General features: G+C 37.8%; 1 protein-coding gene across 1 annotated transcript in view; it reads left to right on the forward strand.

The window, feature by feature from the left end:
- rspo2 (R-spondin 2) overlaps positions 1–14,649 on the forward strand; it is a 63,366-nt gene that overhangs the window by 30,041 nt on the left and 18,676 nt on the right. Inside the window, exons 3-4 of the mRNA XM_067398856.1 lie at positions 7,632–7,775; positions 9,290–9,478. Of these exons, the coding sequence (XP_067254957.1) occupies positions 7,632–7,775; positions 9,290–9,478 (333 nt within the window). The remainder of the gene's footprint in view (positions 1–7,631; positions 7,776–9,289; positions 9,479–14,649) is intronic.

The following is a 14,649-nucleotide window of genomic DNA, read 5'->3' on the forward strand; positions in this document are numbered from 1 at the left end:
AAACTGAAATAAAAATAAAAATAATAAAACTGAAAAAAAGAAGAATTATTATTAATTCTAATTATTAATAAATTCCATAATGTTCTGCAGAAAAAACTCATACAGGTTTGGAACTAAATTATGACATTTTTATTTTTGTCTGAATTATCCCTTTAAATGCCAAAATTACCTGCCACAAAAGCATCATTAGAATATTAATTAAGGTAACAGCATCACACCTAGTGTATTAATACACTCAAATTTATAATAATAATAACAATAATACAAATAATAATAATAATAAACATGACTAATAAAACTTAATTTATATAACTGATTTGAAAACTGTAACAGAAAGCTGGATGTAGCTGTTTTGCTATAACTCATCTGAGTGATGATTCATATAATTATTTGAGAGAAACATACTTGGTGAGCATGTTTAATTATTATCTGATCTCACAAGATTGTTTGTGTGTGTGTGTGTGTGTGTGTGTGTGTGTGTGTGTGTGTGTGTGTGTGTGTGTGTGTGTGTGTGTGTGTGTGTGTGTGTGTGTGTGTGTGTGTGTGTGTGTGTGTGTGTGTGTGTGTGTGTGTGTGTGTGTGTGTGTGTGTGTGTGTGTGATAAAATATGACATAAATTAGTAGCCTTTCTGCTTTTGGCTAGTTGCTCCCAAACACTGCTGCACCCTACCACTTAAGCTAACCAGATAAAAAGAGATTGTGGGGAGGATGAAGGAGAGATAAACGCTGGAAAAGAGATTCAGAATGCAGAGAGAACTAGTGTGCTGGTACCATCAGTTTTTCCACAGGTTGTCAAGTGGAAGCCCTCTTCCTCATCCATCTTGAACCCTCCTTTTCTCCCTTTACATTTTAAGTCTTTCAATGTCACCACAAGGAACCCCCCCCCCCCCCACACACACACACACACCCTCTTTCTCATGGATACGCACGTAGATAAATGCATGAAAAGTCTCCAGGCTGAGAATTAGGGTATAACATGCAAACAGTGAGACTAGTTTCAGTCATAACCTTCATTTACAGCAGCCCTCAAGCTATTTATCAGCTTACTGATACATCTCTTTTATGGACATGTGACTTCAAAGTGGCATGGCTGAGTATTAATGCTGACTTCATGAATTTATGAAATATTTTGACATGATTGATAGCCCATAAGCAGCCTTCCACTGAATGAAAGATATTGGCCCCAGATGACCTTCTGTACTGTCCATATGTAAACTCCCCTGTCATCTCTTTACTCATATGGAAACCCTTGTTAGAGCGTTCTGATTGCCAATATCCTGGATGTGTAGTTCAAGTATCACAGCTCATCCAGGACTAGTATATGTGCCACATGAGAGCCCTCATGTCAAGGATAATTGTTTCATCCAATTTTATATTATGTTTTATCGTCCCTGGTGTTGTAAAATCTGTTCCTATTGTACTGTTGTTGCAATTATTCCCACTTTGTCACTGTTTTAAATGGGCGAATGCAGGCGTTTGGGTAAGTCTGTTCGAAACCTTCCTAAGCTTCTGAGTTTTACGGGTAGTTTTGATAATCCAGTGGGACAGATGTGGACCTCAGCCACACGAAACGACCGTTGCCTGAAGTGGTACCCAATAGTTAAAGAATCAACACAATTCCACAATATGTCCTTCCAATGAGGTAATGAGTCCTGTACCCTCTGGAAAAGAATGAGTTGTTGCAATTAAAGTGATGTCATTTGGGACTTGCAAAGGAACAGTTGCTGTTGGCCCCTCTGTCTTACTCTCACACCAAAGAGCTTGATTTGTCTGACAGTGTAAGCGGTATACCTATCCTTCAGCCAGTTTTACCCGTCTAAATGATCATTTGAGATTTTAGACATTTATAGGACACTTTAATAGTTGTTATTTTTGTTATCATTATAGTGGCCTACACTTAAAATGGACCAAACTTAAAATGAATGACTGTTGTTGCATTAAATAACAAAACATCAAAACCAAGCGATGTCTGCAAACAATTGATGCTAGACTTTCTCTCAGACAATTTTAGAATGACTTTCCAGCCAATTGGACCTCTAAAGGGTTAGTTCACCCAAAAATGAAATTTCTGTCATTAATTACTCACCCTCATGTCATTCCAAACCCACAAGACCTTCGTTCTGCTTTGGAACACAAATTAAGATATTTTTGATGAAATCCGAGAGGATTATCTCCCAAAAAAAGCAACAAAATTACCACATTCAAGGTCCAGAGAAGTAGCAAAGACATTGTTAAAATAGTCAACGTGACTACAGTGGTTCAACCTTAATGTGAACAGCGTAGGAGAAATTAAGTCATTATTTTGTTTGTTTTTTGCGCACAAAAAGTATTCTTGTCGCTTCATAACATCAAGGTTGAATCACTATTGTCACATTGACTATTTTAATAATGTCTTTACTACCTTTCGGGCCTTGAAAGTGGTAATAATGTTGCAGTCTATTGGAGGCCAGAAAGCTCATGGATTTCATCAAAAAAATCTTAATTTGTGTTCCGAAGATGAATGAATGTCTTACGGGTTTGGAACGAAATGAGGGTAAGTAATTAATGACAGAATTTTCAATTTTGAGTGAATTAACTCTTTAACCACTAATGTTTAACAACGAGAATGTTCTTTATATTTAAATTATTTACTTAATGTATTTACTTATTATTTGAGTATTGTTATGTAGTGTAGATATAACAGCCTATCTTTTGCTTTAGATCTACTAATGTAACTTAGTTTGATGAGCTTTTAAAAAAAACTTGCCTGTCTATGCATTAGAAACACAGAAAGTTGAATTTGTACTTTATGACTAGAGAAAACAGAGAAAATGGGTTGTGGCGTTCTCTTTTGCCAAAGACTTCAACTCCCATAATGTACTTTTGATTTTGGCACCACCTCTCTGACAATCCGACTGTCCATGGGTGGGAATACAAATATGCGGAAGTTCGATCTGTAATTTTAATAAAAGTTGGAGCTGTCAAAAGTCAGTTGGATGACTCAAAATGACGTTTGCGTCATCCAGCAGACTTTTGCTGACAAATAAATAGGGTTATCTGGGTGCTGGTAGCATGGAGATAGAGTACACATTGTTCATAATAACTATCAACATTGTAGCAATACAAAACTGATTGAACATCTGCAATCTTATCTTTTAAGTATCTGAATACTTTTGTATGTATGGACAAAACATAAACAGCCCTCTCTTGCAGGAAGCTGCGTGAGGATAATGCAAGAGGGCTTGGTCTGGTGCACCCACTGTCACAGCAAGATGACATTGTTGGGTGTGAGAAAGTCAACCGCATAATATGTTCACCAAAAAAGCAGGTCATACGGGACAGACTCTTTCAGCAAAGCTCTCTGGGTAGGAGAAATGGAAAAATGTGGCCGGATTTAGCACTCCCCAAGCATGGGCATCCCTTTTGCACCGCAGATGGCTGCCGAATACTATGCAATGGTTGTTGTAACCTCATGACCGGCTACCAAATTTACTCCTTGTTTACAAGGCGCTGTCATATAGGATATAAAGTAGATTTTTATTTGAAAACGAAGTTACTAAACATTACATGTTTAATTGCTTAAAAATGAAGTAAACTTTCAACAGCCCTGGCCAACGTGGTTCGCAGCCGCTTGAATATGACGCTGGCTCGAATGTCCACAGTATAATTTGCTTTATTGTTTTTTTTCCCGTTTCATCCAGACCACAGCAGAGAGGCATTCCTGCCACAAGTCTTTCAGGATTAGATCACCCCTAAAGCTTGATGATTCAACTCAACATGCACTTGACTTGAAAACCACATTGAAAGCCAAGTGGAAAAAAAGGACAAACATAAATCTCAAGCAACAGTTTGCAGCGGAGTAGGCAATTTCCTAAATGTTCTGTTTAGGCTTTTTTTTTTTGTCACTCTTGCATTGGGCTTTCATCAGATTCCCACCGCTTGTCCTTATTCCCATGTCTGTAGAAGAACAAGTGATCTGATTATATCATGTTAGCCCCCTCTTATCATCTAGGCCTTCAAAAATGGCACCAATGTTAATCCTGGAACAATGGTCTCAAACTCTGTCGATGGCCTTTTTTTACATTAATATCTTCAAAAATCAATATATAAAAATGCATATACTATATATTAGTATTTAATTCTAAGTATATAATATATTGTAATGTAACAAAATATTGCTTGAATTGCAGGCTGGATTTAAGGATAATCTCTTACTAGTAGTTTAGTTGTTTGAGACCCTAGTTGACCTTCTCACTGATGGTCAGGCTATTCATTCAATATGAGGCTTCTTAACCCAAGCTAACCTTATTCAGATACACAGATAGCGTTACTAATTTCTTACTGAGATTCCAACACAGTGATTTTTGATATTGCAGCATCTGCAGATGATCATGGATGACAAATGACATTTCATGTCAAGTCAGTCCAGTCACTGTCTGAGTCATGTGCCAATAGTTGCTCTTTTTTCTTTTCGTTCTCAATTCCCTGTTGAAGTAAGCGATCCTAAAGGTGATGACAGCCTCCCTATGGCTGCAATATATCAGACCGAGGACAGAGGCGGCTTTTCTGTTACAAAGCTCATTTATTAGCTGTTGCTCCCTGTCATAGATTGGACATGTAGGGACACAGAAACTCCCAGAGCTCTGATTACTTTGGGAACAAAAGCGAGTAGATCCATCTGTGTGGCCTTCTTCTTCTAAGACTCTGCGCCAAGATCTCTACAGCACAGCGTAACTTGACCAGCCAGAGCACATGTTTATCAAACAAAAGATGCAGTTCTGCCCTGGTGTCTTGGCTGATGTAAAGACAAGGGTGTTAAAAACAACGACATGATGAAGATGTACTTTTTTTGTCCTTTTTTTCTTATTGAATAGCGTGATTTACATTCTTGCCCTGCAGCAAAGCTACGAGCCAACTCAGCTCGTCTCTTTAATCTGTGTGTCTCATCAGTTCAGTGTGTATTACATTTGTTGCATACTATGGTTTAGCAGTTTGAATGCATGTGTATATATATATATATATATATATATATATATATATATATATATATATATGATACTAATAAATTAATTAATTAATAAATAAAAATGAATAATACAAAACATAATTAAATTAATTATAATACAAATTATTTTGTGGTGGTGCCAATGAAAATTATCAGGGCAAAGTATCAGATCTGGGCCATCTGAAAAAATTCTTACTGATCCCTGCATAATTTCTCCCATGATTTCCTATCATCTCTTTACTATAATTAAGCAATAAAGTATGAAAGTCTGACCTATTGTGCATGTAATTAGGCTAAAGGAGTGTTGCTTCACATGCAGCACACTTGCCATGCCTATATTCACAATAAATTACAACCTCAATTTATTGCATACAGGTTTTAAAAGTTTCAAAAAGGTAAAAAAAAAATCTGTATTACAATCATTGACCTGGGAGTGATAATGATGGTGATTATGGTTATTGGAGTGCAGTGTGTGTTATTTTCTATGCATGAGATTGTTTGGACTGGATAAAGAAAGCGTGAGAGCTCAGGATAAGTGGGCGGAGTCTTCAGGGGTTCAAAGGGAGAAGGGGAAGGACTCATTTGTTGGGAAAGAATGTAGCTGAGGAGACAGGCTGGTTAACTGGAGATGGTCTAATTAGGGGGGTGTGATGGTGAGAACCTTCACGAAACCCATAGAGGTCAGAGATTAAAGCCCAAGCCTTATCTCTTTGTAATGTGCCAGATTTTCTCTTTCAAACCTTTTATTAAATGCATGCTTACCTGTAGATTGGTAGAAGTTACAAATCTTCCACTAAAGAGCCACAAACAGGTGCCTTAACAGACCTGAGTGGAACCAGCAACCAGCTTCACATGTCTGTGGATAGCTGTAATCTGAGATCCATTGCCTATCTGGCAATTGGGCCTCTGAAGAAGCTTTTAAGAAGTGCCATAAATTAGACAGCTCCCAGTGGCTCTTTTTAATTATCCAGGCAAGCGCATCGCCCTGTTGGTGTGGCTCATGTAATTTTGCTCAGCCTGACGTGCTATTTGCAGAGTCACAGCTTGATGACATGCTGGCACGCTGCCCTTGATATGCTGTGGCAAGGCGGGGCGTGGGAGGATCGGTGCGGCGGTATTGCCTCCTTCAGTGTCTTGACCCTTCTTTCTCTTCCACCCAACACTGATGTTAACACAGGAGAACTTCATCATGTGCCAGACTAGATTATTTCACTTAGCCCTAGACTACGACCTTTTAAGTTTTTATGCTAATAATGATTGTATGCTAAGATCTTGATGAAAATTTGATCCGGATAATGATTTTATGCTAAGCTCCTGCAAAAATGTGGGTACAATTTTATGATACATATGAATTTATGATGAGTTCTTATTTATAATTTGTGTAATGACTATGTTTAAGGGTTAGTTCTCCCAAAAATTATCCCATAATTTACTCACCCTCAAGCCATCCTAGGTGTATATGACTTTCTTCTTTCAGCCAAACCCAATCGGATTTATATAAAAAAAAATTCTGGCTCTTCCAAGCTTTATAATGGGAGTGAATAGTAACTTTCATTTTGAAGTGCATCCATCCATCATAAAGGTAAACCATACTGCTCCTGGGGGTTAATATAGGCCTTCTGAAGTAAAGAGATGCTTTTTTGGTAAGAAAAATATCCATATTTCTAACTTTATAAATTATAATTACTGGCTTACTGCCTAACGGCTGTACGAAAGTCAAGTTAGAGGGAAGAGTTAACTCTGACCCAGCGTATGACATATGAGTAGCGTAAGCTTAGGTGACAATAGAGGCCTCTCGTGGAATAGGGCTCTTTAAACATTCTCATTTAAGACTTCTGTCTTTGTGACCAGTCTTTTGTTTTTCTTTATCCTCTGTGCTTCTGCGTTCGTCAATACGTCATGCGTCAGGTCAGAGTTCACTCTTCGGCCGGAACTCAACTCGTGCTCTTCAGTTCCTGGGAGCCAGTGATTATACAGTAGTTTATACATTTTTTAATATAACTCTGATTATGTTTGGCTGAAAGAAGAAAGTCATATACACCTGGCTTGAGGGTGACTAAATTATGGGATAATGCATTTTTGGGTGAACTATCCCTTTAAATTCTTCTTTAAACTTTACTCAGATTTTATGCTATTAATGATTTTATACTCAGTTCTTGCTGAAAATTTACTAAGATTTTTTGCTAAAAATAATTTTATTCTAAGTTCATGTTTAAACTTGCTGATAATGATTTTATGCTAATAAAGTGTGCCGCCACTTGCTCAGTCAAGAGAGTGAATGAGAGCCAAACTTTTCTTCTAGCTCTGAACTTTTGGATGCTGAGATGTTCTGCTTTCCTTTCTTCTGTGAAGGGGTCATGGTGAGGTAATTCCTCATTCCGGATGTCGTCACATCTTTGGAGTTCTATGCAGCCTTAAAAACTCTCACACCCCACACTCCCTGGCTCAACATGCATGTCAGTGGAAGTTGCACTGGAATATCTCACTCCCCTGAAGAGAAAAGCTTCACAAGGCATCAAAATGCCTTTTTCCCAACCCATAATCCCTCTTTCACGTCAATCCCCTCCCCCACCCTTCAGTCTGCTCCAGATTGAGGAGGTTTTGTCTGCTGTCCCGACTGATGTCTGTCTTTCTTATTTCTTCACAGGGTGTAGGATAGATAACTGTGAGGCCTGCTTTAGCAAAGACTTCTGCACAAAGTGCAAGCCTGGTTTTTACTTGCACAAGGGCCATTGCTTTGAAAAGTGTCCGGAGGGCTTTGCTCCGCTGGAGGACAGCATGGAGTGTGGAGGTAAGTAAATCATTTTATACAAGCCTACTGGATAATCCAGATAAATCCAGTAGCTGTTCTGGAACATGATTACTGGTTTGTAAGTAATCTGAGATGCTCGTTAGCTGTTCCAAGATGGTCATTAGCATTAGACTAGCAAGAAACCAGCTACTAACTGTTCAAACCAATTCAAGGTGGTCAAGCTGGCTTCTGGGACATAGTGGCTGGTCAATCAGAAAATGATTAGCTTGTGCTAGATAATGACCAGCTTGGAACAGTTAATGAACTTTTTAGACCAGCTAGAACAAACTACTAATTTCCACGAACATTGCTACCATTTTAAGCCGGATTTTTACAAATATTGTCTTTCTGAATCAAAAATTGAATTTACCTTGGCATAGTTGAATAACAAGAGTTGAGTACATGGAAAAGACATATATTGAGTTTCAAACTCCATTGCTTCCTCCTTCTTATGTAAATCTCATTTGTTTAAAAGACCTCTGGAAAACAGGCAAATCTCAACATAACACCGACTGTTACATAACAGTCAGGCTCATTAATATGTACGCCCCAATATTTGCATATGCCAGCCCATGATCAAGGCATTAGACAAGGGCAGCCAGTATTAACGTCTGGATCTGCACAGGTGAATCATCAGACTAGGTAAGCAAGCAAGAACAATAGCGAAAAATGGCAGATGGAGCGATAATAACTGACATGATCCATGATTACATGATATTTTTAGTGATACAGTATTTGTAAATTGTCTTTCTAAATGTTAGCATGTTGCTAATGTACTGTTAAATGTGGTTAAAGTTACCATTGTTTATTACTGTATTCGCAGAGACAAGAGACGTCGCTATTTTTATTTTTAAACACTTGCAGTCTGTATAATGCATAAATACATCTTCATTCTTTATAAATCTCTCCAACAGTGTGTAATGTTAGCTTTAGCCATGGAGCACTATCAAACTCATTCAGAATCAAATGTAAACATCCAAATAAATACTATACTTACATGATCCGAAGCATGCATGCAGCATACATGATGAACATCTTGTAAAGATCCATTTGAGGGTTATATTAGATGTGTGAACTTTGTTTATGCACTGTATTATAGTCGAGAGCTCAGGGGGCAGGGAGCGTGAGAATGGGCCGCAGCCTGAATTGGTGCATAGTTAATGATGCCCCAAAATAGGCAGTTAAAAAAATCAATAAAAAAAAATCTATGGGGTATTTTGAGCTGAAACTTCAGACACATTCAGGGGACACCTTAGACTTATATTACATCTTGTGAAAGAACATTCTAGGGCACCTTTAATATCCAACAATATATTCAACAAAAAACATTAAAATCTCTCTTTTTTTTTTTTTTTTTTTTTTTTTTTTTTTGTAACCTAAAACTTCTCTAAATAAATATATTGTTCATTAGGTATACTATTACTGCACTCTATCTTATCATATCCAAACCTTCATAACCATTATTACTGGTTTTCATTTAGTTCACTAAATAATAGTTTTCTTTCACCCAATAGAGGGTTGTGAGGTGGGCCAGTGGAGTGAGTGGGGGACCTGCACCAGAAGAAACAAAACCTGTGGTTTCAAGTGGGGTCTGGAAACCCGAACACGGCATATTGTGAAGAAACCACCAAAGGACACAATACCATGTCCAACCATCGCAGAGTCCAGGAGATGCAAAATGGCTATGCGACATTGCAGGAGAGGTGAGTGTGTGTGTGTGTGTGTGATTGGATCAGCATATGTGGATTGAGGTCTGCTCATGCCTTGAATACAAGCCCTTGTTTAAGATGCAAATAATTAATTCCTTCTGCAAATCATCAATTTCATTAGATTTACAAACCTCCGCTCAAAGAAGGAAATATAACTGTGGCTTTTTTGACTGCATCTCACCTGTTTAATCTTGAGCTCTGCATTTTTGGATTGAAAAGTCAGCCTCCCAACCTCAACCCCTCGATTTGGGTTTTCAGTGTCGACTGGCATTTTCATTCATGATTTATTAGTATTTTTCCATGCTCACTTTAGCCAGCTCGCCTTAGGGTTTTTTTCTCTCTCTTTTCTTGAGAGCGTATGTGTTCTCTCACTTATTCTCCTCTCCTCCCAGTGGAATTCCTTAAAGTATGAAGTGCAGGTTTCCTCAATGGTACTCTGTTTCCTTTCTCTATAAGAGAGTTATTTGCGGTAGGTGGTGCATGTATTTTACCACTAAAACGAGAAGTCAAATCGGAGGGAAAATATTTTTTGAGTAAATAGAGCCAAGGAAACATATTTTATAAAGTGTTTAGTTTTAGAAGAGATGGGCCAGGTTTACTCGTGGAAATAATTGCCGTATTCAGAAGGGCTTATCAGGAAAACTCACGATGATAATTAATCGAGACATTTCCTTACAGCTTTTTTTCATTCTGCTCACCTGAACAAACTTAAATCTTTCGCGGTCATTGACTTATGATACCGTCACACTGAGTACACATGTAATTTCAATTTCGGAGGTCAGTAAAGGACAACACTTTCACATTGTGACTGATTATGGAAAGGTTAATTGTCAACCCAGAGACCTGATGCAATATAAAGCTGAACTTACTCAGTTTCCATTGTTTATTTAGGTACCTCAGTCTTGTACTGTATCTAAATTTCCATAATGTACACCTAGTTTCAGGTCACAGCCACTGAATTTTGCTCCATAAGCTATTAGTTTTGAGGAGTGTATCTTTAAAGTTGAATCCATTCATCTTCATTTAATTCATTTGGAAGAAATAAAATTGGTCTGCTTTTGTACATATGCACTCTGACAGCTGCTTTAGAGATGTGCTGAACGAGTAAATATATTTCTGACATGTCACATGGCTCTTTTGCCCTTTCAGTGGTTGTAAGATGCAGAGCAAAGGTTGGAAATGGTGATTTTCTGGCATGTCTTCCTTCTGTACCCTACATTGGCTCTCTCCACAGGAATTTTTCCCTCCCTAATTCAGCTCCTCCTGACCTTTTCCAAAAGTATTTTATAGTCATCTTTAATTAAAAACTGGCATTGTGATGCATGGTTCCTGGTCTCAATTATTTCGTCTGAGGTCAGTAATTAGGAGCCATTGTTAAAGTCTTAATTGAACATGCAGTGGAGGCCTCCTTTGTTACATTTAGAAACCAACATCCAAGTAAGCCTATGGAAAAGTCCTACATGGTAATATGGTCAGTATGAGTCACTAACAGAGTGTACCTCTGAGATAGACTATAACTGTGTGGAAAAAACTTTTATAGCATTTGAACTTAACCAAGAAATGTTTAAAAGCATGTTGTAACATGGACAGTCAGTGATTAATGACAGTGACACAATACTTTATTTTGATACAGATATCATTGAATACAATGATGATGCCTTACAGTTCAGAAAGTGAGTCAGATGTTTATGAAGTAACTACTCTGATCAGTTCAGTTCAATGAAGGATTTGTCAGGTTGATTCAAAGCGGTAAAGTATTTTTAATATCTTAAGAGTCATTAGTTTGGGAATCAGACTACTATAGGCATGGTGTACAGAACCAATTAAAAAATGTTAATTAATCAAGCTACACTTAGTCATGCTGTTTTTCATTCATTAACACTAGCTCATATAAGTATCATATAATAATTTGTCTGTGAATTGAGCTACACTGGTCACGCATTATGTATTTGATTCACTAAAAGAACTCATTCATAAGTTATTTGTTAGTGAATCAGACTACAGTGTTCATGCTGTGTGTTTTTAATTTATTAAAAAGAAGCAGTTACATCACTGAAAATAACCAAATCATAAGAGCCAGTTGTTTTTGAATCTGACTACACTGATCTTGCTGTATGTTTTATTTAAGGTAGTGCATTAGAAATGTTCAGGAGATATACTATAGAGATATTATAGAAATGTTGATAATATTCTATGGGCCTGTTTACACCTGGTCATTTCATGCATTTCTCTGATCGGATAGCTATCCGATTGTCAAAAACCAGGTGTAAATGCCTGAGTTGCATTCCAAATGAAACTGCACAAGTATAAATGCATCTGGTTTTTGAAGGCACATATGTAATGTTTACTGCTCCCAAAATGAACAGTTTTCAGATCACTATCCGATCAGTAAAAACGCATGAAGTCACCAGGCATAAATAGGTCCTTTAGATATTCTGCGAAGTTCTATAGAAGTAATGCTTTTATGGTCATTGTCTTCTTAGTGCAGGTTCGGCAGATAAAATATTGTGCACGGGTGACCAGAAAGTAGCCAAAGCCTCTGGATAAGGATATGGATAAGGATATGGATAAGGATATGGATAAGGATATGGATATGGATATGAATATTTCTTGTTGTAAATACCCATTTCTGACTACAGTCAAGAACGGGCTGTTTTTGTGCATGTGCCTTTAAATGCAAATGAGCTGCTCTACCCCGACCCCTCTCTATGATCACAGTTCCTGCCTCAATCAAATTCTCTGCCAAATATTAACAAGACGTAACTTCTTTCACAATTTTTGTTTTGTACACACAAGGTTCTGTCAAAAATACACATTTCACATGAACACAGTCAGTTATGTCTGTTAATGTAAATAGCAGGCAACGTTACAGAAATCGTATGTGTATATTAGATCTGTGGTGCATTCCCTCAAAAATAAACTAATCCACTGTGTTCAGCGGCTTAGATGTAGTAAATGAAGACTGTTATGTTCACTCTTACATCCAACAACAAAACATCTCAATTACCAGACATTGTTGTCGCTACTGCTGCTCGAGTGCGGAGAAAATGGCGGACAGCGTAAAGCTCGGAGGGTGGAAACTATGGTAATGCAGGAATGTCAATCAGCGGTCATGGGCGGGGCCTGTGGCTAATGTGACATCACATTAGCACCATGGCTGAAAACAGGTCATTGGGAAAAACTGCTTATGATTTATGGGGATTAAAAAAAAAAAAAAAAAAGAGTGGGTGGATTTTTATCACTATAGGGTGGTTGTGTACACACACTGCTAATACACATTTATGTCCAAACACCATGCAAAAGGTTTTTTTTTTTGTATAATTTTGCATAATAGGTTCCCTTTAATCGAGAGGCCAGGATAACATAGCCCTCGACTAACCTCTTACATTACACTGGATTCCAAGGACTTTGTGAATAAGTCCCTGAATGCTACCTAATACGACAGCTTTGCTCTGCAATATAACAAATTACTTTGTGAGACATAAATAGGATTACAGCCAGACTATAAACATGTACGCATGTGTAAGTTTATGTATGCCCTGCTGCTGGGCAAATTACTCTACATAAGAAGAAAAATGAGGTAAAAGGTGACTGTGGGGAAGTGTGCTAGAATACGACCCCGTTACCATAATGCACATAACATTATAGATACTAGATACCCGCCTGTGGAAATAGGTATAAGATTACGTAACAGCAGACTTTGCAGATTGCTATGGATTAGACAAAGGCAGGAAATATGAGAAGGTAAATAACATCAGAGGAATTCTACATGTGAATATATTTCTGGCATTGTTTATCTGATCATCCAGCTTCCGTTTCTGTGAGCTTAAATGTCGCTGGACGTCATATACGGACCCTATCTTGAACTTGATGCATAAGCGACTTAAGAAAAGATGAAAACATCTGGACACCAGTCGTTTAAACCACTCACATGCACCAGTGCAACAGTAAGTAGTACGCCCTTTTTCTGTGGATATTTACAATTACTTTAGATTGGGGGCTGGCACATGAATTATGATATTCTCAGGTTGGTTTCAGGCCTCGTTCATATGTGGAAACAAATCTGATGGACGCCAACCGCGACCACATGACTCTTTTCAATGGCGCAATAAAGGACGAAGGCTCAACCCAGTGTTTTGCTGACCTTTATAGATAGTGTATTATCATTTCATCTGCATCCATTGCAAATTGTGCTGTTTTTACTTCCTTTTTGGCCTAAGCTTTTCTGGGTCAGTAAATCTACTTTGGGTTATTTTGCCAAGTGTAGAGTGTAAATGCAGATATCGGTTATAGGTCAATTTTAAAAGATGATGTAAGCTGGTCATCAAAAAAATCGGATATAGTCAACAAATCTGAATTTGGCATCAAGAATAAATGCGGCCAAAGTAACTTTGCATGTACATGCCAACTTATTCTACTAACCCTAACAAGTTACTAATAATGTTGACATGAGAGTTAATTGACATGTTATTGCAAAGTTACTTATAGTTAGTATACTGTCTAAAGTAGACTATTGAAATAAAGTGAAACTATTTTATTATATATATTTTTTTTTTTCATTTAAATGCTGTGAAAAATTATACCTAATACCTAATTAATTAAATAATGTTAGGGCAAAGCATTACAGATATGGTGTAGTCAATTTCACAAACAAATAAAATGGTTCTTTAATTGAATCACTTTTTAAAAAATAAAAAAAAAAAACACTCAAACTCTCACGTTATTGGTTTGAATGAATCAGATCAAATGAACTTCGAGTTAACATCTTGCTGACTATTGTTGAATATCACCATCGTTCACTTTTCTATTTAGGATCTGGGAGTCGGTTGCCGGGCCGACGCTCTCCCAGCAGGCTAGGCGGCCTCTTTCTGGCAGCGTGACGGGACTCCTCGGGGTGGTGTATAGAGTGGGCTGTAAACACAATTTATTAATAGTCGCCCGGCTGTTCGCGAAAATGAAATGCCTGCTGAGCTCCAGCTTTCACCTAACCAAGCCCTGTCATCAAATCAACTGACTGACCAGCCACACTAGAGAGAGAGAGAGAGAGCAATGCTAAGACAATTCTGTCATGAAAGTGCTCTGTAGAGTGATATTCCAGCAGGGAGCATCTGTCAGTAGAACTGTTGTTCTGTGGATAGACTTTCCTTCCTTCCTGGAGCAAAGGT

This window comes from Chanodichthys erythropterus, chromosome 2 (assembly GCF_024489055.1).
Source record: "Chanodichthys erythropterus isolate Z2021 chromosome 2, ASM2448905v1, whole genome shotgun sequence".
In the NCBI taxonomy this organism is placed as follows: domain Eukaryota; kingdom Metazoa; phylum Chordata; class Actinopteri; order Cypriniformes; family Xenocyprididae; genus Chanodichthys; species Chanodichthys erythropterus.